This window comes from Pteronotus mesoamericanus, unplaced genomic scaffold (genome assembly GCF_021234165.1).
Source record: "Pteronotus mesoamericanus isolate MK-2021 breed Mesoamerican mustached bat unplaced genomic scaffold, CSHL_Meso_final contig_78, whole genome shotgun sequence".
NCBI lineage: Eukaryota > Metazoa > Chordata > Mammalia > Chiroptera > Mormoopidae > Pteronotus > Pteronotus mesoamericanus.
Genome location: NW_026555258.1, coordinates 24,008,466 through 24,031,787, shown reverse-complemented (window position 1 = coordinate 24,031,787; position 23,322 = coordinate 24,008,466). Strand labels below are relative to the sequence as shown.

The window sequence follows — 23,322 nt, the reverse complement described above, 5'->3', positions numbered from 1 at the left end:
TTATTACAATATTACTGACATTCCCTGCGCTCTACTTTACATCCCTGCAACTATTTTTATGACTGCCAAATAGTACTTCTTAATCTCTTCACCTTTTTTACACATCCCCCAAACCACCCTCACGTCTGGCAAATGTGATTTTGTTTATTTGCTTATATTGCACATATAAGTGAAATCATATGGTATTTGTCTTCCTCTGATTTATTTTACTTAGCATAGTACTATCTAGGTCCATCCATGTTGTAGCAAATGGCAAGATCTCATATTTATGGCTGGTTATACTCCATTTTTTTATATATGTATTTTAAAATGTATACCTGTGTGTGTATATATATACATGTATACTTTATATATGTATATTTTATATATCTATAATTTCTTATATACATATGTATGCACACACACACTCCCCACCCTCATCTTCTTTACTCCATTTGGTGTATGTATATGTATATGTATATAAAATCTCACATCTTTATTCATTTGTCTATCAAGGGAAACTTAGGTTACTTCCACATCTTGGCTATTGGAAATAACTCTGCAATGAACATAGGGGTGCATATCTCTCAAATTGGTGTTTTGGGTTTCTTTGGATAAATACACAGCAGCAATGGGATTACAGGATCATATGGTAGCTCTAGTTTTAATTTTTTGAGGCCCCTTATACTGTTTTTCATTGTGGCTGCACCAGTTTACAATGCTGCCAACAGTGCACAAGGTTTCCCTTTTCTTCACATCCTTGCCAACACTTGTGTGTTGATTTAATGATGATAGCCATTCTAACAGATGGGAGGTTAACACATCTAATTCTTTGCAGTTTTAATTTGCATTTCTCTACTAGGGACATTGAGCATCTTTTCATATGTTTGTTGGCAGTCTGTATGTCCTCGTTGGAGAAATGTCTATTCAGGTCCTCTGTCCATGTCGTAATTGGGATTGTTTGTATTTGTTGGTGTTGAGTTATATGGGTTCTTTATAAATTTTGAATATTAACTCCTTATCATATGATCCCCTCTGGTGAATATGTTCTTCCATTGAGTAGGTTGTGTTTTTGATTCGCTGATCGTTTCCTTTGCTGTGCAAAAAATTTTAATTTCATGTAGTGCCATTTGTTTATTTTTCATTTGTTTCCCTTGCCCAAGGAGAAATATCCAAAAAAATATTGCTAAGAATGATGTCAAAGAGTTTACTGCCTGTGTTTTCTTATAGGATTTTTATGATTTGGGGTCATACATTTAAGACTTTAATTGGTTCGAGTTTGTTCTTCGAGGTGGTATAAGAAAGTGGTCATTTCTTTTTTTTTTCCTAAATGCATGTATCTGTCCAGTTTTCCCAACAGCATATATTGAAGACTGTCTTTATCCAATTGTATATTCTTGCCCCCTTTGCCATAGATTAGTTGATCATATATGTCTGAGTTTATTTCTAAGGTCTCTATTGTGTTCCATTTATCTCTGTGCCTCTTTTTATAATAGTACCATGCTGTTTTGATTAATATAGCCTTGTAGTATAGTTTCATATCAGGTAGCTTGATACCGCCAACTTTGTTCATTCTCAAGATTGCTTTGACTATTTGGTGTCTTTTGTTGTTCCATGTAAATTTTAGGATTATTCTAGTTCTGTTTAAAATGCTATTGATATTTTGATAGAGATTGCACTGAATCAGTAGGTTGCTTTGGGTAGTAAGGTCATTTTAATGATGTTAATCCTTTCTGTCCACGAGCACAATATATCCTTCCATTTATTTGTATTTTCATTTTCTTTGATTTCTTTCTTCAGAGTCATAGTTTTTTGACTGGAGGTGATTTAGCTCCTTGTTTAAATTTATTCCTAGTTATTTTATTTTTTATATAATTGTAAATGGGATTGTGTTCTTAATTTCTCTTTCTGATAGTCTGTTATTGCTGTATAAAAATAGAATCAATTTCTGAATATTAATTTTGTATCTTGCTATTGTACTGAATTCATTTATTATTCTAATAGTTTTTTTGGTGTAATCTTTAGGGTTCTCTGTAGTGTCAAGTCATCTTCAAGAAATGATCGTTTTAACTCCTTTCTTTCCAATTTGGATGCCTTTTATTTCTTGTTCTTGCCTAATGGATTTGGCTAGGACGTCCAATACTGTGTTGAATAGCAGTGGCAAGAGTGGGTACCCTTGCTTATTCCTCCTGAAGGTAGAGGAAAAACTTTCAGCTTTCACCATTGAGTATGATGTTAGTTGCGTTTGTACTATGTGGCCTTTATAATGTTGAGGTATTGTCCTTCTGTCCCCACTTTGCTGAGAGTTTTGATCATAAGTAGAGGTTGGATTATGTTAAATATACACTGATGTGATCATATGATTTTTATCCTTTATTTAGTGTATGTGTGATATATCACTGTAATTGATTTGTGGATATTGTACCAACTTTGTATCCAGGAATAAATACAGTTTGATTGTGGTGTATAATCTTTTTAAAGTATTGCTGAATTTGGATTGCTAATATATTATTTTGATGATTTTTACGACTAAATTTATCAGGAAAATTGAATTATAATTTTGGGGGTTTTTTTGTAGTATTTTTTTCTGCTTTTGGTATTGGTAATGGTCACCTCATAAAATGAATTTGGAAGCCTTCCCTTAACCGCAGTTTTTTGGAATAGTTTGAGGAGGATAGGTATTAATTCTTTGAAATGTTTTGTAGAATCCATCTGCAAAGCCATCCAGTCCAGTACTTTTGAGAGTTTCTGGGAGTTTTTTGATACTGATTTGAATTTATTAGTAGTTATGTATCTGTCTAGAACTTATTTTTTTCCAGAGTCAATCTTAAAAGATTGTATGTTCCTAGGAATTTATCCATTTCTTCCAGATTGTCCAATATGTTGGCATATAATTGTTTGTAGTATTTTCTTTTAATCCTTTGTATTTCTGTGATGTCAGTTATCACTTCTCTTTTATTTCTGATTTTATTTGGGTACTCTCTTTTTTTCTTTAGGAGTCTGGCTAAAGGTTTATCAATTTTGTTTATCTTTTCACAGAACCAGCTCTTGGTTTCATTGATCTTTTTTACTCTATTTTGTTTATTTTCACTCCGATATTTATTATTTCCTTCCTTATACTCATTTTGGGCTTTGTTTAATTATTTTTCTAGTTTCTTTAGTTGTAAGGTTAGATTGTTAATATTTGAGATTTTTTTTGTTTCTTGAGGTCAGGCTTGTATTGATGTGAGTTTCCCTCTTATAACTGCTTTTGCTCTGTCTCATAGATTTTGGTTTGTTGTGTTTTCATTTTCATTTGACTTTGGGGTGTCCAACCGTGGCCTGTGGACCATGTGTAGACCAGGATGGCTATGAATGTGGTCCAACACAAAATTGTAAATTTACTTAAAACCTTTTTTTTGCTCATCAGTTTTTGTTAGTGTTTGTATATTTAATGTGTGGCCCAGAGATGCCAAAAGGCTGGAAGTCCCAAAGGTATCTTTTGATTTCTTCCTTGATCTTGTTGTTAACTCTTGTATTGTTTATAGCATATTATTTAGCCTTCATGTGTTTGTGTCTTTTCAGTTTTTTTTCTTGTAATTGATTTTTAGTTTCATACCATGTGGTCACAGAAGATGCTTGATATGACTTCAGTCTTCTTAAATTTATTGAAACTTGTTTGTTGTCCTAACATAGGTTCTATACTAGAAAATGTTCCATGTTCTAGAAAAGAACGTATATATTCTGCTGCTTTTGTTAAGTGCTCTAGAAATATCAAATCTGTCGGATCTAATGAGTCATTTAAGGCCACTTTTGCATATTAATTTTCTGTCTGGATGATCTATTCATTGATGTGATTGAGGTGTTCAAATTTCCAATTTTTACTTTATTACTTTCAATCTCTCCCTTTTAGGTCCATCAACATTTGCTTTATGTATTTAGGTGCTCCTATATTGGGTGCATAGATGTTTAAAAGAGTTATATGCTCTTACTGTGTTTATCCCACCATCATTATGAAATGCCCTTCTTTGTCTCTTATAACACTACTTAATGCTAACCATCGCCTCTGTTTTAAAGTCTGTTTTGTCTGATGTAAGTATTGCTACTCCAGTCTTTTTTTTTTTTTTTTTTTACAATTTGCATGAAATATCTTCCAATTCCTTTATTTTCAGATTCTTCTGTAGCATATGAAAGTGTTTCTAGGAGGATAAGAAGTACATTTATCCTAAAAGCAGGGTGAATGTCAAAATGGAAATAATGTATTTAAAGTAATGGTTAAATTGTTTTTCTTATTACCATGCCTACTTCAAATTTCTATGAAATTTGATGACATAAGTGTACATGTTTCTAAGAAAAATGGATTTTTTTCCCTAAAATGTAATATAATTTTCATCTAAAATCTTTACTTCCTAAAGGATTCTAAAACTTTAGCAGCAAAGGAAAAAGAGGTTAAAAAGATAACAGATGAGCTGAGCACCCTTCAAGAAGCAAGTACTAAAGATGCTGAAGCTTTGGCCGCAGCGCAGCAACACTTCAATGCTGTCTCTGCTGGCCTGTCCAGTAATGAAGATGGAACAGAAGCAACTCTCGCTGGTCAGATGATGGCCTGTAAAAATGACATAAGTAAAGCCCAGACAGAAGCCAAACAGGTAAATGTAGACATTAGGCACTGTGTGAATATTTTTTTGTTTTTGAGAAGATGCTTCACATTTATGCTTGGGAAATTGTTATAAAATGTTAAAAAAATAATCAGATCAATGTCAAGGAACTTACTTTATTCTGCTACTATATAGCATCTAATACAATGAAATTCAAGTATGTTCATTGCTAAATATCGATGATAGTTTAAAATGCTTTAAAACCCATAATCCCTTTTTATAGTTTACTGAAATTTTTAGTGCAATAAATGTTTCATTCTGTTTCCAGCAATGTATGGAATATTTGGGGTTATTCGATCTATTTTTATTTTTTGCCGTATTTATTGACATCATAAACTTGAAGTGCTAAGCTTTAAGAGGAAAAGAAAAGCGTCCTCTCCATTTCTGTGCCCACTACATCTAGTTCTTAAAGCCTTGGTTCTGAAACTTTATAACATACTCTTTGGAAGTATCTCTACCTCCCATTTACCCCTGTTCTATACTTTGGTTTTCCTACTCTGATTTCATAATCTTCAGAGGTTTGTCAGTCTTCTAGAATGGTTTTCAAATTTGTTGAGATAGTCGTACAACTTAAAGTCCTATGAATACAAGAATTTTGATGGCAGAAAGAAAAAATGTATATATACATATTATTTTAGTCCTTTTTGAATGGAGGACCGGGCTCTAAAAATATATACAGACGTGTGTGTTTGTGTGTTAACCCTATTCAAATTTTCTATTGCATATTTGCCACTTTTTCATTCAGCGACGGTGGTCACAAAAAATCTGTAAAAAATCAATAGAAAGTCCTCTCACTTTTTCTGCAAACTTATTTTGTATTTGGAGAAGTCCATTATTACTCAGTTTATGAGGGAGGATATAGCCATACCGACAGAATACTAGTTCATGGTTTTAAGGAATAGTGCTCAATTATATAAACTAGCATTTAAATATCAGACTCCTTGCATTTAAATTACTGTCAATTTAACTTCCCTTTTTTATGTAATGTTATTTCTAATAGCTCAGAACAGCTTCTCCACTGTTAGACGGCACAAATATACACAAATACAATCTCGGTGGAAAGGAAAAGAACTAAAGTTAGGATTTCTGGCTTTCTGTTGTGTTTTTAATTTAACCACCTGATGGACAAGTATTCCTTGATATAATTTTGAACTCATTAATGTCATACTTTATAAATGTTAAAAATGTGGATTTAAATTGCAAATTATTTAATGATTTATGTTAAGCATATATTAGTTTATACTCTAAGTTTTTGAGAAAATTTTGGGAAGTGATTGATCTGTTGAGATACTAATCCAAGTACCCAGTTACATTTTTAAGGCTGATTCTCTTAAACCAATCTGAATCTGTGAGCATTTAATCACTAGCAGCATCTGTTTCAGATATCTGTTACCTTTTTCTTTGCAGGCTCAGATGAAGTTGAAACATGCCCAACAAGAATTAAAGACGAAGCAAGCGGAAGTTAAGAAGATGGATAGTGGCTACAGGAAGGATCAAGAAGCTTTAGAGGCCGTGAAGAAACTTAAAGAAAAACTTGAGGCCGAAATGAAAAAGCTAAATTATGAAGGTTTGTCTTTAAAGCATGCTATTAGATAATTAGAAGGTTGTGATTGTTGGTAGAAACAAATTTAAACGAAATAGCAGGTAGGAAAATTAGGTATTAGTACAAGAAGTTTGTAAATACAGTAAAAAATAATCTAAGTATAAAACAGTGCTTTGAATTTTTGAAAACTCACTATTCAGGATTTCCTGCTTCATTCAGTCTGAAGTGTCACTTGAAAACTCAAAAATGTCATTTGTACATTTTTACATTAGTAGGCATTCAGTTCATGTGTTGTTTTTTGGAATGGAAGTTGTATTACTTGTCAGAAATGTCTCCTTGACACCTGATAGAAATTTGAATGTTAAGCGTGGTTTTTATTTATCAGAAACTTGAATTTTGCTTCTAGAAATGCTTTGGAAATAGAGGTTACTAATAATTTCCTTCTTACAGTAGAATATTGTAATTTTTAAAACTTGGTTTTAATTTACTTATGATTTACTATTTAGAAAACAGGGAGGAAAGCCTTCTGGAAAAGCGAAGGCAGCTATCCCGTGATATCAGTAGATTGAAAGAAACATATGAAGCTCTCTTGGCCAGATTTCCCAATCTTCAGTTTGCCTACAGGTAAGAGATTTAAATCTTGAATTCTAGTGTAGTAATAACCAAGATACATTTTTATTTTGGCTGGGAGACAATCTGAAAATTGAGATTTCGTGGACATTAACATTTTTGTTTGAAAATTATTATAAACTGCTTTATTGGAACTTTTCCTTAAATGTTTCTTGAAATGTTTCAAATGTGGACAGACAAAATTCTTTCTTGTGACATTTAATGGCTGTTAATGCCACTAATCTTAAAACCAAAATGAGGGGAATTTATTCTCAGTTGAAAGTTTCTTTAAAGTTTTTCTGTCATTAATGTTAAATGTCTACATTAACATTTTACAATTTGATTTCCTACATGGGATTTTTTTCATGGAATGCTATGGTAACATGTACAGGGTCTGGCAGAGGTAAGGCCTGCTTGAGTGTGGTTGGTAGGGTAACAATATGGGTGTAATTTATAGTTTTAATTTGAACATTTCACCTAAAATGTCATATGGTGTGCTTGAGTGTGATATTGTTTAGGTATATAATTGACATGCTTATGATTTTGTAATAAAAAAGTGGCGTTTTTTTGTGCCAGACCCTGTATTACAAAGATTAAAGAGTCTTAAGTTCTTTTTGATACTAAAAGAGCTGTTGATTGATTTAAAAGCAATAGCTTTGGTAGTCGTCTGGGGCATTTTAAAATTTTTGTTTTGTTAAAAGTGTATGAGTCTTCTGCTTTCAATTTACTGTGTTGTCAGAAAGAGCTTGAGTATTAATTTATATGCAGTTTTTTCTATTTTTTTAGTGTAAGATTAATTTTTGTAACTTCCATTTTAGGGATCCAGAGAAGAACTGGAACAGAAATTGTGTGAAAGGACTTGTAGCTTCTTTGATTAACGTGAAAGATAGTTCTGCAACCACGGCTTTAGAATTGGTGGCTGGGGAACGACTTTACAATGTTGTAGTAGATACAGAGGTAAATTGATTTTAGTAAAGTGAATTTATAATTGCTGTTCAACTTGAAAATCATGTGCTGCTAGAAGATTTGGGTACTTGATGTTTTAAGCTTCTCCCAGGGTTGCTTATCTTCACAAGGTAAAACTATTCAGTTAATGACATTTTTATTATTGGTTATTACTGTATTTGATTATCTGTATTTCAGAGAAAGTATGCTTACACAGGAATCCAGAATGCATATTATCAGTCTTAGACTTTGAATTGTTTAGAATAGTAGGTACTAAACATTTAATTGATTATGGATTCCTAAAGTGTTTATTTTTCCACTGGAATGTTTTCTGTCATAGTTAATAATGCATATGTATTTTTTATTTCACACTCACAATGTTTCAGGTTACTGGAAAAAAGCTACTAGAAAAGGGGGAATTGAAGCGTCGATACACCATAATTCCACTCAATAAAATTTCAGCCACATGTATTTCTCCAGAAACTCTGAGGATTGCTCAGAATCTTGTAAGTGTTATTTATGTTTTATCTCTTTTCTTGCAGAACCACAAAATTGTATTGTTGCCACACTTTAAAAAATTAAGATACAAAAACATAGAGTTGGTGTTTGTGAAATTAGATGGAAAGAGAATAAAAATGTTGCAAGACTAAAACTCTCTTTGATGTTTCCAAGTTGTAGTATTAGAATGTCTTTAATCCTTAAGTCACATGACTATGAGATAGTAGTAAATACAGTCACTCACCCCATAAGGACATTTCAGATAACAAAGGACCCTAAGTAAGGCCTTGGTCCTGTGAGATTATAATGGAGCTAAAAAATCCTTATGGTTTAGTGGAGTCCTAGCCTTAGTAATGTCATAGCACAACATAATATAGAAATACTTAGCATTATGTTACAGTTGCCTACAGTATTCCATATAGTAACATGCTATACAGGTTTGTAGCCTAAAAGCTATAGGGAAACAATGTGTCACCCCAAATATGTCCATGTAGCATAACAATTATTTTAGGTTTGTTAATTTTAAGAAACTGCAGACCTAGGAAAAGGTCTGCAAAGGAAGTAGAAGTCACCCTTTGTAAAAGATATTTACGTTTGTAAGGAGTTTCTCCATTTGTAATGGCACCTCCCTCTACATAGGTATAGGGGGCTGACCTTATCTTTGGAAACTCACAAGGCAGAAGACAACTAGTTAAATCTGCATAGGGACCTTACCTTTGTTTACTGTGCTCTTTCTGGGGACCTCCCATAACTGACTCTCCTCACCCCAGCACCTTTTGTCTTGCACCATAGATGGTATTTAAGGTGAAGGCTTGAGCCATTTGAGGAGTTACTCAATTTTCCTGGTTATCTCTCATGTCTAGAAGAGGTATATATGTCATTAAAGTTTTGGGTTGTTTTTTTTTTCTCCTGTTAATTTTTTTTATAGGGATGCCCCAGACAAAAACCCAAAGGGTAAAGGGAAAACTATTTTTCCTTCCCTACAGATCATTAGGCTAGTTGTGTAGGCTCTACCATACCATGTAGGTTTGTGTAAATTACACTCTAGGACGTTTGCACAATGATGAAATCACCTGAAAATATATTTCTTAGAACATATTCCTGTCATTAAGTGGAACTGGATTGTATTAAATTTCTGTTTTCTTAATAGTGGGAATTACAGAGTTTATAAATACCAGAATTCATTTTTTTTTTCCATGCCATTCTTCAACAGCAAGAACCATAATGTATCTATTAGACTTGCAGAGAAGATTCTCTGTTAGAGTTCTTCTACATTGCCTTTCAATCTGTGGACGTTGAAAACATGTGACTGAGATATCTAGCCATTCAGCTGCCGAAGTGTATATGAAGTGGTATAGCTATGAGTAAAAAAACAGATGAGTATAAGGAAACTAATTTAAAGGGCTATTACGGTTGTATAATATTAAATAGAAAAATGAAGTCATACATAACTTTCATCACCAATCTAAGGTTATTTTTGAGAAGTCATTTCAAGAGCGTGAGTTGAAAATATAGTTCTGCGAGACCTAGCCGTGCATTTGCAATTAAGATACTAAATAGATATTCAGTGTATTTGCTGAAATTGAGAAGCCTTCAATGAAAATTACTTCAAAGCACAATTACATTGATCAATGCACTCACTGTCAGGAGATAGAAGATGAATGCACAGTAACTGAAAGGTGGTATTTTTCATTAGTACTATTTTTACTTTGAAGGCTTTGGAAGTTATTTTAGCCTTAGGTCAAGTCCCAGTGTTGGAAGTAGATTGGGGTTTCAAGTAACAGTCTAGATTCCTTAGCCAGATGTGTCTAATGGTAGCTGCTATGTCAGGGTACAATGCAGAACATATGTTATATAGAGCTGCCTTTATTTTGACTTCTGCTGCTGCTAAGCTTCATGAAGAATGCTTAATTGTTGAAAATGATAGGCAGACGTAAACACAAATTTCTCTGAGCCTTAGTTTTCCCACCTAAAGTGTGCTATTTCATAGCTTTGTTTTCAGGGAAAAAATATTTGAAAAAACAATTAACTGCAAAATATTGTATACCATAGCTGGGGAGACTATATGTCCCAGGTTTCCTGGGATAGATGTATGTCCATTATTCTGGCTTGATTTTTTAAGAGTGCCTTTCTCACTGTCAAAAGTTGAGATGTTGAGATGAGACAGTTGGATCCAAATACAGGACAGAGGGATTAATTTTTTTTTTTTTTTAACTCTCAATTATTGTATTTTTATTTTTGAAACTGGCAGGTGGCTGCCCTGGCATATTTAATTTCAGTGAAAAAGTATTCACCTGTGGAAAACCATACTACCAAAAATTGAAACAAACTATTTTATGTTATAGTGTTGATCCAGCAATTGCTGTACTTTAATAAAGAAAGTGTGCCCAAATAGTCTTTTTTGTATTTAGAAGCTTGGTGGTAGCTCTTGCTTGATAGAAACCCTCATGATGCTTGGTTCTTTAGCTAAGTATTTTACTTCACAGTAGTGAAGTAAACACTTTCAGTGTTTAAGTTAGAATTATTTCTTCTAAAATTCTTGAGGTTTCCATAGCATTTTAGAAAGGCCAAAGGAATTATAGTGTTAAGGTAAGAATTACCTAAATGTTTTTAATTTCACTTTTTATTTATTTTTAAATATATTTTATTATGCTATTACAGTTGTCCCATTTTATTTCTCCCCCTTTATTCCCCTCCATCCTACACCACCCTACTCCCCAGCATCCCCCCGCGCCCCCCTCGTTTAGTTCACGTCCATGGTTGTACATTTAAGTTCTTTTGCTTCTCCATTTCCTATATTCTTAACCTCTCCCTGCCTATTCTGTACCTACTATTTATGCTGTTTATTCCCTGTCCCTTTTCCCCCATCGTTCCCCCTCCCCGTTCCCTGTTTTACTGTTCATTGTTTTTGATCTTCTTTTAGAAAAGTCCCTTTAACATTTCATATAATAAGGGCTTGGTGATGATGAACTCCTTGAACTTGACCTTATCTGGGAAGCACTTTATCTGCCCTTCCATTCTAAATGATAGCTTAGCTGGACAGAGTAATCTTGGATGTAGATCCTTGCCTTTCATGACTTTGAGTACTTCTTGCCAGCCCCTTCTTGCCTGCAAGGTTTCTTTTGAGAAATCAGCTGATAGTCTTATGGGAACTCCTTTGTGGGTAATTGTCTCCTTTTCTCTTGATGCTTTTAAGATTCTCTCCTTATCTTTAATCTTGGGTAACTTAATTATGATGTGCCTTGGTGTGTGCTTCTTTGGGTCTAAATTCTTTGGGACTCTCTGAGCTTCCTGATCTCCTGGAAGTCTATTTCCTTGGCCAGACTGGGCGAGTTCTCCTTCATTATTTTTTCAAACAAGTTTTCAACTTCTTGCTCTTCCTCTTCTCTGTCTGGCACCCTTATGATTTGGATGTTGGGTCATTTAAAGTTGTCCCAGAGGTTCTTAAGCCTCTCCACATTTTTTTGAATTCTTGTTTTTTCATTCTGTTCTGGTTGAATGTTTATTTCTTCCTTCTGCTCCAAATCGTTGACTTGAGACCTGGTTTCCTTCTCTTTACTGTTGGTTCTCTGTATATTTTTATTTCAATTTGCGTAGCCTTCATTTTTTTCCCCCATTTTGTGACCATACTCTACCAATTCAGTGAGCATTCAGATTTGTAGTGTTTTGAACTGTGCATCTGATAGTTTGGCTAGCTGTTCATCACTTAGCTGTTTTTGGAGTTTTGATCTGTTCTTTCATTTGGGCCATATTTCTTTGTCTTGGTGCACCTTGGAAATCGTTGGAAGGGGTGGAGCCTTACGTATTTGCCTGGTAGGGGGCAATCCAGGTCACTGCATTGTGAAGCTGTCTATAGGGAAGGGGTCCGAGAGGGAACAATGCCACTTGCTCACTTGGCTCTTGGCTGGCTTTCAGTCACTTTCCCCACTACCCACAAGCAAATTGGGCCCTTCTGGTGTTGATTCCCTGGGTGAGTGGGTTTTCTGTACATTCTAGGACCCCGTAGGTCTCACCAACGGACTCCCCTGCGAGGCTGGGAGTTTCTCCTGCCACCACAAGCCCCACAGGTTTTTACCTTCAGAGGTTCTGAGGCCTTCTTTTCATGCACTGGAACCCTGGGTTGTGCAGTCTGTCTTGTTCCCCAGCTATTCCTCCTGGTTTATCTACATGCAAATGTGTAACTGCCTGGTCCTCTCCGCCACAGCTGCCCGTCTCTCTGCCCCTCCTACCAGTCTGGATGAATGTTTCTTCTTTAGCTCCTTTGTTGTTGGACTTCCATACAGTTCGATTTCCTGGCAATTCTGGTTATTTTTTTGTTTTTAAATTTGTTGTCCTTTTGGTTGTATGAGGAGGCAAAGTGTATGTATCTACGCTTCCATCTTGCCCAGAAGTCACAATTACCTCAATTTCTATTACAGTAGTTCTTACTATTTTATAAAATAATTTTTGAAAGGGAAGGAGTGATATGTACTATGACGTATCTGTTTTCACACAGGTTGGCCCTAACAATGTTCATGTGGCACTTTCCCTGGTTGAATACAAACCAGAACTTCAGAAAGCAATGGAATTTGTCTTTGGAACAACGTTTGTTTGTGACAATATGGATAATGCAAAAAAAGTAGCCTTTGATAAAAGGATAATGACTAGAACTGTAACTCTAGGAGGTGAGGTATTTGATCCTCACGGGACATTGAGTGGAGGTAGGTTTTATATCGTCTTGTCCTCATAATTCTGTATGGTAAATAGGATGGGGTTGGAATAACTTAATCTAGAGTTTTAGTCCTAATCTAGGGATTTGGTTTTCTTTTACCTACTCAATCCCTAGGTAGATAGGGAATACCTACCATGTGACAGGTATTAAGTAATATTGAGAGATTATATGATGTCATAGTCGTCAGGGGTTCTAGTCTAGGAATCAATCTTACAGTATTTTTATTCATCTCCAGTAAGTGTATTACTCTTTGTTTATTTTCTTTTGCATATTGCCCTGTTAGGATATTCTAGTCACTGGGAAATAGAAGTCTTTTTATTCGGTTCCCTTTTAGCTTAACTACCCATTTCTCCTTTAGGGAACATTAATTTCTAATTTGTGTATATGTCATTGCTCCTGTCAAAAGTAAAACAAAAATAATCTGTCCTTGAGACTGTACTTTTTTAATGCTTTAAGAAAGGAATTCTTAGGAAATGATAATATTTTTCTTGTTCTAATTTTTGCCACATTGAGATTCCAGATCTATATAAAGTGACCATATAATAACAAACACTGAGTAATATGTGCTGTGTACCAGTGTTGGAAGTCCGTGCTGCCCAAAATAGTATCTGTTAGCCACTTAACGGCTCTTTACATCTAATAATCAAAATTAACTAAAGTGAAAAACAATTTTCTCAGTTGTACAAGTCACTTTTAAGGGCACAGTAACCATAAATGGTTAAGTGGTAACTGGAAAGTGTAGACATTGAATATTTTTATCATCTCTCAAACTGTAAGGGCTTTAGATAATTAACTCATTTAATCCTTATAGCAACTATGAGGTAGGCATATTACTATCATCTCGAGTATACAGTTATAGAGAATAAGGTACAGAGTGGTTAAATAACTTGATGGCAATTGGCAAAACTCAGAATTTGAATTTAGGTAGTCTAAGTACAGAGTTTGTGCTTTTAACCAAACCAAGAGGTTGTATAACACCTCTTAAAATATCAAGTGACTTAATTTCTTTCTAGGCCAAAAAAACAAAAAAATGAATCCCATGATCAAGTATCAGGTTCCTTGGTACACAATAAGATGACTAGTGATTACAATTGGAAGATAGACCAAATATTTGTAAATATCTAAAACAGAAGAAGCTAGATTTCATTGAAGTTCCTAAGGGATGGCAAATATATAACCCAGTATCATACTAACAAAGTACTCATAATGGCATTGCTAATTGACCTTTGTATTCTATCAAACCTACAGTTTTCTTGCCAGTATAACACGTCAGCCTGTTATTGCCAGACAAATACAGTTGCTTCTAAAGTGCCCAATTTTTTCTGCTGTATCAGAGCTCAGACAAGGCTATGATGTTATAAACAGCCCCCAAATCTCAATGGCTGACAAGTGTTTTTCATAATTACGCTACTTCAACTGTAGGTTAGTTGTTTCTGTTCCATGCTAATTTCATTCTGGGACCCAGGATGCAGGAGAAGTGGGCAAGGGGGGAAATATGGTGAATTAGGTGCTGCCTCTTAGGGCTTACTTTCAGAAGAGGCACATTTCCCAGCTTGTTAACCAGAGTAAATTACATGGCTAAACCAGATGTTAGTGGAGAGGAAAATGGGAGTGGGAGGAATGGGCCCTATGGGCAGGGGGAGTGATTATTTTAAGTAAATAATCAAGCACTTCTACTTGGATATAGGTACCAAGTGTGTATAGTCTAAGAGTTAAGTGATGAAGTGAATTTTGTAGCTTTATAAGCTCACTATAAAAGATTGAGTATGAAATCATTTTAAGTATAATTCTCTTAGAAAACTTTTTATTGTTTACTAAATATGTGATAACTAACTGTCCAAGGCATCTTTCAATTTGCTTCTGTCAGGTGCTCGATCCCAGGCAGCTTCCATTTTAACCAAGTTTCAAGAGCTCAAAGATGTTCAAGATAAGCTGAGAATCAAGGAGAATGAGCTACAGGCTCTAGAAGAGGAATTAGCAGGTCTTAAAAACATTGCTGAAAAGTAAGATTTATGTTAAGTTATACTTGATATCTACATAGATCAAAGATTTGCATGGTAGGAAGGGAAACAAATTTTATTTAGAGAAACACAGCTTCTCACTTTTTTCTTAATATTCCCAGTTTTAGTTGAATAAATTGTGAGTTGATAACTTGTTTATCAGTTCTTTATTTTTCTCTAATGAAAATAATATCTTTGTTATAAGAAATTAGGGAAAGCTAATTAAACAAAAGGAAGAAAAAATAGCCAAATATATTCCCTTTTCCTTTTGAGATGCACTGTGCTGGGATTGGTGAGGAAACCCCACAGGTACTCTGGAGGTTGCTAGATACTTGAGTCTTTGATTTGAACTGATGTGATACAGTGTAGCATTGATCAGGTATCTGCACTAACTTCAGCAGCATTATGGCTGTCCTATAGCTCTTGAAGATCACTAGCTTGCCTATGGAGGAGGTAAACAAGTTTTTGTCAGATAGTTACTGCTAAAATTAAAGTGTGAGGCATGTCCTTACCGTGTTTCTTTTGTGGGGTGTGGATATAGGTATGTATGTGTAACTTTCAGTATTACTTCTGATTCATGGGACCATGCTGTTGCCTGTAACCATTTTGTCACATTATTCACTATGGAGTGACTCCTCTTATGTGCCAGATTCTTAGAGGAGCTGGAATACAGTGACAAATCAAACAAATCTCTTCCTTCATATTGTCTATATACATATATATGTGTGTATATATGTATATATACACATATACACGCATATATACATATATGTATACATATACATATATACATATACATATATATATATAGTTGGGGGAACAAACAATAAAAATTAAATTGGTAAAACACATGTTAGAAAAAAGTAAAACAGGAAAGGAGATATCAGCTATCCAGGGCAAACAGGTGCTGAAATTTCAGACTGGGTGTCCAGGGAAGGCCTTGCTGAGTAGATGGCTCTTGAATAAACACAGAATGATGTGAGTGAACTTCACATGTGGTTATCCTGGAGAAGAGTCCTTACTTGCTTTAAAAGCTTCAGGAGTTAAATGCCACAAACTTACAAAGTATAATATTTGGAAGTTGGGGTTTTTTTTTTTAAAGATTTTATTTATTTATTTTTAGAGAAGAGAAGGGAGAAAGAGGGAAACATCCATGTGCAGTTGCATCTTGTGCGCCCCCTACTGGGCGCCTGGCCTGCATCCCAGGCAGGTGGCCTACACTGGGAAGCGAGCCAACGACCCTTTGGTTCGCAGGCCGGCACTCAATCTACTGAGCCACACCAGCCAGGGCAGAACATTTAATTGTAGTTTTTTCCCAGTCCCTCTGAAGTGGGCAAATGGCAACTGAGATAAAATTAAAATCAAACATTTTATTTAGGATTCACAATATTGAAGTAAGGATTTCAAAAATCTAAATAAACCTTGAAATGAAATATTTTGGTAAATTTGTTAGCATTCATGTTTAATAATATCAAAGCTTAGAATGGTAACCAGAATTTTAGGACACTGTATATTGAAGAAATTGTTATAATTGGTTAACGTGGTTATTTGAAATAAATTGTATCAAAATGCCTTATTTTTATAAACATCATATACATGTAAAGCCTGCATTTTGTCTTCAGTAACATAAATTAACCATAAAGTGGCGGAACTTTTTCTGAGAGAAAAATGCAACAAAATTTTTCTGCGATGTGTGGAAGCTCTGGCAAGGCAATGAGTTTTGGCTTCGAACTCAACTTTGTTCAGCAGTATTGGATCATTTATTTTGCAGAATTCTCTTGTAGGCTAATTGTGGCGCTGAGGTCAAGGAAAGGAAATGGATTTTGAAAAAATGTGAGTGGAAGGGTCAACTAAAAGCCATTCTTTCATAGACCATACATATCAGGAACATAACTTTTTTTCCCCAAATTTCTACAACTATATTTTTTAAGAATGGAAAAGTGACTAACTTAAAATTATGGTTTTAGTGTCATGCAGACTCAGGCAAGATACTCAAGGGAGTACTTGTTTTATACTTTTTTTCTCAAATTTCATGAATTTCTAATGACAAGATAATTTGTGGATTTATTATGACTTGAAATTTTGCTGTAGCTGAATTAATTAAATACTTCCTAAGGAACTGGAATAGAAGTACAGGGTTTGTAAGAAAAGTGCATTGCAAATGTTTGTTGAGTACTGTATACTTTTAAACTATGAGTCTCAGAAAATGTAGGAAACATTTTTTTTAACATTTGAAAATGGAGATTAATAGACAACCAAGTTTGTGAAATTGTTACAGTATTAATCTGATTTTAAGTGGGGGGCTGTTGAGTTTTTCCTTTCAGTAAGGATTAATAGAAGGGATTGTTTTTAAGGAAGCCTGATAAGATAGGCTGATTTTATTGTTTTAAAATCATAAAGGTGATTTTAATGTTTTCTAAAATTGAGCATTTCTGTAAATAGTTATTATTAGTCTTGGTCATTTAGAGTTATTAACCTTCAATGATCAAATCAGACTTGAATTTAATTGATGCCTGAAAACTATTCTTGTAACCAGTGGCATGTTATAGTGTTTATATTTAGTATATGAATTTTAGGTAAAAAGCCTGTAGTTCGAATCACCTCTTAAATCAGAAAAATTGTGTTCGAATTTCTGTTTTTCTAAGGTATCGCAAACTGAAGCAGCAGTGGGAGGTGAAAACTGAGGAGGCAGATTTATTACAAACCAAGCTCCAGCAAAGCTCGTATCACAAGCAACAAGAAGAATTAGATGCTCTTAAAAAAACCATTGGTAAGATAAAGAACTTCTGTGCTTAATCTGTTTCCAGTAACCTTACTTCAGGTATTCATATCTTATCTTTTTTATATATTTATTTGATTTATCTTTAATACTTACTTTAATTATTAACTATTGTGATTATTATATTGCCAAATTCTGATTTGTGGCAGTACACATTTGCCCCAGTGGCATATGAAAGTTCTCAATTTTCCAAATCTATCCCTTTTCAGGCTTTTAAAATCCTCCAATCTGTTGTGAAGAGGTAGTTCATTAGCATTTTAATTTGATTGCTGGTGAAGTTTGGGATATTTATTGTATGTTCCTTTGTTTCTGCTTTTGTGAATTTTCTTTTTCTTTTGCCTATTTTTCTCTTGGGTTGCTTATAGTTTATTGTTCTCATATTCTGATTTCTTATAAGTTATCTGTATTATTAATATTCTTGGCTTATGTGCTTTTCAATTTGTTTTTAAGTGTATAGTATTTTTGTTATACAGAGATTTTTTTTTATGTTTAATGTGATTCCTTTATAGCTATCTCCTTAATTTTAAGAATATATCTTACAGTTTTAATCAGAATTTAATTGTATATGGTAGTTTTAATTTTTCTTGTTCCTTAGGACAATATCCACACACCTATTTCCGCACTAATATTTGTATTTTTTTTTCTTTTATAAAATAAGAAATTCACCCATTTTGTTCATCCCACACCCCGACTCCCTGCCTCTTGCAGTCTGTTCTTTGGGTCTGTGAGCTCAGATAATTTGTAGTCATTGTTAAGATTCCACATACAGATGAGATCATATGGTATTTGCTTTTCTGACTTATTTTACCTAAAAATATATTTTAGTTATGAATACCTTATCAAATACGGATTGCAAATATTTTCTCCCATTTAGTAGGTTGCCTCTTTATTTTGTTGATGGTTTCCTTTGCTGTGCAGAAGTATTTTAATATGATGTAGTCATACTTGATTTTTGCTTTTATTACATTTGCTTTTAATGTCAAATCAAAATCGATAGTGAGATTCCCCTGTGTTTTGTTCTAGGAGTTATGGTTTTAGGTCTAATGTTCAAGTCTTGAATCAATTTTTGTGTATGGTGTAAGATAGTCCAATTTCATTCTTTTACCTGTGGCAGTCCAGTTTTCCCAGCACCGTATTTTGAAGAGATTGTCCTTTCTCCATTGTATATTCTTGGCTCCTTTCTTGTAAATTAATTGACCATTTTTATGTGGGTTAATTTCTGGGTTCACTCTACTGTTTCATTGAGCTATGTATCTTTTTACGCCAATATCATACTGTTTTGGTCACTATAGCTTTGTGGAATAGTTGGAATTCAGGGAGCATGATACCTCCGTCTTTGTTTTTCACTCTTAAGATTGCTTTGGCTATTCATGGTTTTTTGTGGTTCCATACTAATTTTAGAATTATTTGTTCTAGTTCTGTGAAAAATGCCATTGGAATTTTGATAGAGATTGTATTGAATCTATAGGTTACTTTGGGTAGGTAGTATGGACATTTTAATAATTTTCTTACAGTCTGTGAGCATGGAACATTTTTCCATTTATCCGTGTCTCTAATTTCTTTTATCAGTGTCTCATAGTTTTCATTGTACAAGACTTTTAGCTCCCTAGTTAAATTTATTCCTATGTATTTTATTGTTTTGATTCAGTTGTAAATGGGATTGTTTTTAAATCTCTCTAATATCTCTTTCTGATAGTTTATTAGTTTAGAGGAGTATTAACAGACTTTTAGTATGTTGTTTTTGTTTGCTGCAACTTTACTGAATTCATTTATTCTAACAATTGTTTAATAGAATCCTTAGTGTTCCCTTTATACACTATGTCATCTGCAAATAGTGACAGTTTTACTTCTTCCTTTCAGATATGGATGCCTTTTATTTCTTTTTCTTGCCTAATTATTCTGGTCAAGACTTCCAATACTATGTTGAATAAAAGTAATGAGAGTGGGCACTCTTTTCTTGCCCCTGATCTTAGAGGAAAACTGGGTTTTTTCACTGTTGAGTATGATGTTAACAATGGGCTTGTCATACATGGCCGTTGTTATGTTGTGGTACATTTCCTTCACACACATTTTATTGAGAATTTTATCATAAATGGATGTTGAATTTTGCCTAATAGTTTTTCTATACCATTGAGATCATATGATTTTTATCCTTCATTTTGTTAATATGGTTATATCACATTGATTTGCAAGTGTTAAACCACCCTTGTATCCCAGGGGGAATGATCCTTATAAGACATTGTTGAATTTGGTTTGCTTATCTTTTGCTGAGGATTTTTTGAACTTATATTCATCAGAGATATTGGCCTGTAATTTTCTTACGGCATTCTTGTCTAGTTTTGGTATCATGGTAATGCTGGCCGCATAAAATGAATATGGAAGAGTTTAGGAAAGACTGGTATTAATTGTCCTTTGAATGTCTGGTAGAATTCATCAGTGAAGCCCTCTGGTACTGGACTTTCATTCTTTTGTTTATTGAGAGATTTTGATTACTGATTCAACCTCCCTACTAGTAATTTGTCTATTCAGATTTTATATTTCTTTGTGATTTAATTTCCATAGGTTGTATAGGTTATCCAGTTTGTTGGCATATAATTGTTTACAGTAGTCTCTATGATATTTTGTATTTTTATAGTATTGGTTTTAACTTCTCTTTTTTTCTGATTTTATTTATTTTGAATCTTCTGCCTTTTATGTGTGTGTGAGGCTAGCTAATAGTTCGTTGATTTTGTTTATTTTTTTAAAGAAGCAGTTCTTAATGTTAAATTTTCTATTGTATTTTTAGTCTCTATTTCCACTCAAGTCTTTGTTATGTTCTTCTTTATGCAAACTTTGGTCTCTTTCTTTAGTTCCTTGAGATGTAAAGTTAGGTTGCTTGTTTGAGATTGTTATTTGTTTCTTGATGTTGGCATTTATCACTGTGAACTTCCCTCTTAGAACTGCTTTTACACATTCTATACATTTTGGTAGGTTGTATTCCCATTTTTCATTTGTTTCAAGGGTGTTTGGGTTTGGTTTTGTTTTTTGGTTTACCTTTTGATTTCTAGCAACAATATTCTGCAGTGAACAGTTTAAGAAATTGTGCAATCATGGCATCCAAGGTTGTATTTGTACCTAGGTTCTATCACAGTGTGTCATTTGTGATAGTAACATACTCATATCTTACCTTTTTTTTTTATTTTATAAATTTAGAGACAATATATTTTACTATGCTTCATTCTAGGTATGTTCTTAAAATATTTCTCTTTAATAAGAGATTCCTTGAATCAAAGTAAATGAATGAAGAACACAAAGTAAGCTTGTTTATAAAATTAATTATAAGCTTTCTGGCAACTAAAATGAAGGAAAAATATAGTTATTCTTTCAGTTCTGGTTTTAGTAACTATACAGGTATATAAAAAGGATGGTATGTGAGCTTTTTAATAAGTTGTTTGAAAACCTTGTTAAAGTAAATGAGTTGTATGTAAAGTTTCTATTACTCACTTTCATATGACTGGAAATAATTTCATCATAGATCTTCAGATAATTCAAATATGGCTCTTATGCAGGATCTGTGTTTCAACACCCCATTTCTACAATAAGGTTGGAACAGTTACTTTTTTTAAAAAAACTCTAGCCTTTCTAGACCATTCCTTCTATTATATTAAAAGTTGAATTTGTAAGCTATTATCTATAACTGTTAATCGTTGGGGCACCTCATTTAGCCATGGTTATCTACTTTATAAACAGAGGAAAGTGAGGAGACCTTAAAAAACACCAAAGAAATTCAAAAAAAAGCAGAAGAAAAATATGAAGTACTGGAAAATAAAATGAAAAATGCAGAAGCTGAAAGAGAGAGAGAACTGAAGGATGCTCAGAAAAAACTTGATTGTGCCAAAACAAAAGCAGATGCTTCCAGCAAGAAAATGAAAGAGAAACAACAGGTAATAACCTTTCTTGAAAGAGAACCAATCTTTTTATATCAACGTAGAGCTAAAGGTGGTACAACATCATCGGTTGGCCTTATTTATCAGTGTTCATCACGACTGAGTCTAAAACCAAAGTGTTTTTTAGGAAATAAATTACACATCTTAAAAGTCAAATTAAAATATCGTCTTCTCTGAAAACCAAATAATTGAGTGTCATATAAGTGTGAATTGCATTGGCTTGCTAATTTTAGAGAAAGAGCAAAGTTGCCTTTTGGTAAATGCTTCATTCTAGAGTGGACAGAACTTACTTATGTGGTAGAGATATTTCATATCAGACATTTGTTGTTGATTTTTTGTTCATCATTTTTGTGAACGTATGCTGTGAAAGAATAAAGTAGGGCAAAGCATGTTATTTTTATGAAGTGCCATTCAATTGTAGCCTTGTGATACTTGATTATCTTTTTGATAGTACCAAAGCTGGAAATTTAATCTATGTTTTTCCATCCCCAATGGCTATGCTGTGAATCACTGTTCCATACAATTTCACTTTTCTTCATAATTTGTTTTTTTAACCCAGCTTATGGTTAATTAAATAGCTGCTCAAATAATTTTCTAATGAACTAAAAGCTATAATAGGAAAGAAGAAAATTGAGAAACTCATTTTTGACATTGAATAATTGTCTAGAAAAGGCTTTACCTCTACTTAATTTATCTGTTATGTAGAATTCTATATTGTTTTTCCATATGGGAATAAAAGGATAAATAGCTTATGCTAAGCTTTTTGAACCTGTAAACATTGTACATTTATCATTTTTTAAGTATAGTAAAGTAAATAATTCTCTCTCCCTCCTTTATTCTATGCAAATAGCCTACATGTATTTTTAGTAGTTGAGTAAGCTGCATGAGATTCTTGCTAATTTTGTTGATATATATTTTATTTTTTAGTAGTTAATAACCTGTTGAATACCCAGACACTGTGTTTCTTATAGGAAGTTGAAGCTATCACTCTGGAGCTGGAAGAACTCAAGAGAGAACATGCATCCTGTGAACAACAGCTTGAAGCTGTAAATGAAGCTATCAAATCCTATGAAAGTCAGATCAAAGGAATGGCAGCTGAGGTGGCTAAAAGTAAGGTAAGATTTGCTTACCATACTGAAGAAATTGCTTCGAGTTAATGTATTTATGTTCAACATTGAAACATTGGCTTGAAGATATTTGACTTGAGAGGTCACAATCTCTTTACCCTTTTCATAAAGAGAAACAAAAATGATGATTGCCCATCCGGAAAGAGTCCTGAAATAATACTAGCAATTATTTTAGTCCAAGTCTATTCAGATGACAAAAACTACACAGTAATTTTTTTTTTAATCCTCACTTGAGGATTTTCTTGTTTGATTTTAGAAAGAAAGAGAGGGAGGGGGGAGAGAGGGAGCGAGAGAGAGAGAGAGAGAGAGAGAGAGAGAGAGAGAGAGAGAGAGAGAGAGAGGGGGGAGGGGGGAGAGAGAGGGAGAGAGAGAGAGAGACACCAATTAGTTGCCTCCCATACCTTCTCCAATGGGGATTGAACCTGCAACCTAGGTGTGTACCCTGGCTGGGAATCAAACCCTCAACCTTTTGGTATACAGGAAGATGCTCCAACCAACTGAGCCACTGGCCGGGGCTACACAGTAGTTTGGGCAAATTTTAAATACAAAATTATTAACTATAATAGGA

The 23,322-nt window shown here is 33.8% G+C and overlaps 1 protein-coding gene across 1 annotated transcript in view; it reads left to right on the top strand.

Moving 5' to 3' along the window:
* Positions 1 to 23,322, top strand: part of SMC2 (structural maintenance of chromosomes 2) — a 48,542-nt gene that overhangs the window by 11,052 nt on the left and 14,168 nt on the right. The window contains 10 exon segments of the mRNA XM_054584593.1: positions 4,374 to 4,607; positions 6,024 to 6,183; positions 6,666 to 6,783; positions 7,587 to 7,725; positions 8,100 to 8,219; positions 12,707 to 12,911; positions 14,790 to 14,925; positions 17,568 to 17,692; positions 21,431 to 21,624; positions 22,599 to 22,742. Coding sequence (XP_054440568.1) covers positions 4,374 to 4,607; positions 6,024 to 6,183; positions 6,666 to 6,783; positions 7,587 to 7,725; positions 8,100 to 8,219; positions 12,707 to 12,911; positions 14,790 to 14,925; positions 17,568 to 17,692; positions 21,431 to 21,624; positions 22,599 to 22,742 — 1,575 coding nt within the window.